General features: G+C 39.6%; 1 protein-coding gene across 1 annotated transcript; it reads left to right on the forward strand.

Moving 5' to 3' along the window:
* The first annotated feature begins 1,960 nt into the window (after nt 1-1,960).
* Nucleotides 1,961-2,884, forward strand: LOC103730416 (olfactory receptor 2A12-like). The gene has a single exon (XM_008828640.1). The coding sequence runs from the start codon at nt 1,961-1,963 to the stop codon at nt 2,882-2,884; it is 924 nt and encodes a 307-aa protein (XP_008826862.1).
* The last annotated feature ends 210 nt before the right edge of the window (nt 2,885-3,094 follow it).

Below are 3,094 nucleotides of genomic sequence, written 5' to 3' on the forward strand. Positions count from 1 at the left end.
AAATTATAAAATTCATATTTTTCTGGGAAGCAACAGGTAGCAGACATCAAAAAGTTTTAAATGTCTGTATACTTAGCACCTACAATTTCATTTTGTCCTAAGGAAGTCATCATAAACTGGAAAAAACAATGAAGTTTGTAAAACATAATTTGATATTCTTTCTTACTTATATTTACATGTTGTTTTGACAAATGAAAATTTTATTATGTTAAATGAAAATGTCTATGATTCTACTATATTTCCATTATAGTGTATGTATTTGAGGATCTTCATTTTTGTGATGAACGCAAAAATAATTTTTGAATATAATCTGTTGGATTTGAAATGTTCACATAATTTAAGAAATAAGATCAGTGTATTGAAAATAACATGAAAAAGTGTAAGGGATAGGGAAAGCCACTTGGTTTTCTAAGTGATTCTGTCCCCCATTCCATTCACATCCCTCGTTTCCCCCTGACAGCTGGACAGATTTGGGGCCTCTGCAGAAGAGCTCTTTGAAAAAACCAACCACCAATTCTAATAGTGCTCCTCCTACCTGCTCAGGATGCAATGGACCTATGCAGGCTGTTGCCATGGTAACAAGTGATGAAGAAGAAAGTGATCAGGGGATTTCATGGTAGTCTATGTTGTCAAAATTGTGAAAATATATTTTTTATTAGATATATTTATTTACTCTGTGTGTGTAAATACATGCATGCCATGGTGCACAGGTAGAGATCAGAAGAACAATTTGTGGTATTCGGTTCTCTCATTCCACCATGAGGGTCCCAGATATTAAACTCAGGTCATAAGGCTTGGCATCAACTGTCTTTACCCAGTAGCCCATCACATCAACCCTGACAATATCTTAAGAACAAAAGATTTATCACAGAGAAAAGTAAGACAAACTCTGAGATTGTTTTATAATACAAACTAATAGAAGTCAATCAAAATGCAGTCACAACAATCAATATCTTTAATGAAATACTGTTAATAGTTTCCTTTTTAAGTTTCTTATTTTTATTTTTTTAAAATAATTATTGAGAATTTCATACATGCATATAAGATGTTTGATCAAATCCATGCCCACTCCCTCTCTTCTAACTCCTCCCATATCTCCCCATCACTTTTTTTCCGATAACTTCATGTACTCTATAAGTTTCTTATTTTTAAAGACTGTAGAAATCTGAAGCTTAGTGGTGTTTAAAATATTTACACAGTTCCATTAAAGTAGTCAAGGAATTCTTTAAGTTAGGCCTAAATTTAAGTATTGAGTGCAGATGAAGAAGCAAAGAAAATTCTTAAATCTAGAACCAGCAGCATACCAACAGCTCCCAGAGGCCCTCCCTGGGTACACTGACTAGCTACTGGAAAGCTGGGTCTTAAATGGTTTTGATGAAGCTTAAAAAATGAGACTTTACTTAGAAGATATTTCATATTTGAAGTGAGTAGCTAAAAAACATGCGAGAGGACTGGGTTCTTTACATCCATAAAGAGCAGCAGATGCTAACCACTTCAAACATTTCCTGAATAGGCAGCCACGCCGGGAGTTGGAGCCCCCACCTATCTGAGAATCTTGTGGAGGTCTTTGCTATCCAAACTACACTAACAATCAACTGGGAACCCCCACCCTGAAAGGTAAGTGAGAATACAAGGATTCAAAATCACATGTGTCCATGTGTACATGTATTCTCTAATACAGGCTATGCTGAAACAGAACCTATGACATAAACATTTTATTGCATATGAGCTGTAGTTATATATTTTGTACTTTTCTATTATTCTATTAGTACAAGGAATTGTGTGCTCATTTAATGAGCTTACTAATTAGATTTTGCAAAATGTCAGATGAATTCAAGGAAATTCATCTTCAGTGAGACATTTCTGAATACTCTCCCTGTAACATTCACAAAATATTTCAGAACTTTGCTCCACAGCTCTGACCTAGTCAAGAACCAAGCTTTGCCTTTGCCATTGGAGAATGGGAGGCAACCAGACGTGGATCACAGAGGTCACCCTGCTGGGATTCCAAGTTGAGCCAGCCCTGGAGTATTTTCTCTTTGAGTTTTTTTCTGTGTTCTATATCTTTACCCTGCTTGGGAATGGGATAATCCTTGGAATGATATCCCTGGAACCCAGGCTACACACCCCCATGTACTTCTTCCTCTCACACCTGGCCATCCTTGACATGTTCTATGCTTCCAACAATGTCCCGAAGATGCTGGCCAACCTTGTGAACCAGAAGAGAACCATCTCCTTTGCTGCATGTATCATGCAGACGTTCTTCTATTTGGCCTTTACTGCTACAGAGTGCTTGATTCTGGCAGCCATGTCCTATGATCGATACGTGGCCATCTGTCACCCCTTACACTACACTGTCATCATGACTTGGAGAGTGTGCACCATCTTGGCTGCTGCTTCCTGGGGGGTTAGCTTACTCTTAGATATGGTTCAGGTAACCCTTATCCTGAGGCTGCCCTTCTGTGGGCCTCATGAAGTCAACCACTTCTGTGAAATCCTGTCTGTCCTCAAGCTGGCCTGTGCTGACACGACACTCAACCAAACCATCATCTTTGCAGCCTGTGTGTTCATCTTAGTAGGGCCCCTCTGCTTGGTGCTCATCTCCTACACCCGCATCCTGGTGACCATCCTGAAGATCCAGTCCCGTGTGGGCCGCAGGAAGGCCTTCTCCACCTGCTCCTCCCACCTCTGTGTGGTCGGGCTCTTCTTTGGCAGTGCCATCGTCATGTACATGGCCCCCAAGTCCCGCCATCCTGAGGAGCAGCAGAAGATCCTTTCCCTGTTTTACAGGCTTTTCAACCCTGTGCTGAATCCCTTGATCTACAGCCTGAGGAATGCTGAGGTCAAGGGTGCCCTAAGAAGGATGTTGTGGAAGGAGAAGTAGATGTGAGAAACAGCCTAGCGAAAGGGCTTTACTCTTTGTGAAATATGCTGTGTGGCATTTCTTTTTGGCCTTTGCTAGAATAAATGCTACCTTAAAGTGTAATATTTTGTAGGTATATATGCATATAAACTGAAGGTAAAAGATCTTTACTGGAAAAGTAGATGAAGGTTTAAGTTCTTAATATTAATACATTTGTAGAAAAGGTACAAA

Source organism: Nannospalax galili, unplaced genomic scaffold (assembly GCF_000622305.1).
Source record: "Nannospalax galili isolate Female #2095 unplaced genomic scaffold, S.galili_v1.0 scaffold233, whole genome shotgun sequence".
In the NCBI taxonomy this organism is placed as follows: domain Eukaryota; kingdom Metazoa; phylum Chordata; class Mammalia; order Rodentia; family Spalacidae; genus Nannospalax; species Nannospalax galili.

Excerpts from the sequence above, each read along its gene's own strand:
- LOC103730416 (XM_008828640.1), top strand. The coding sequence starts at position 1,961 with ATGGGAGGCAACCAGACGTGGATCACAGAGGTCACCCTGCTGGGATTC.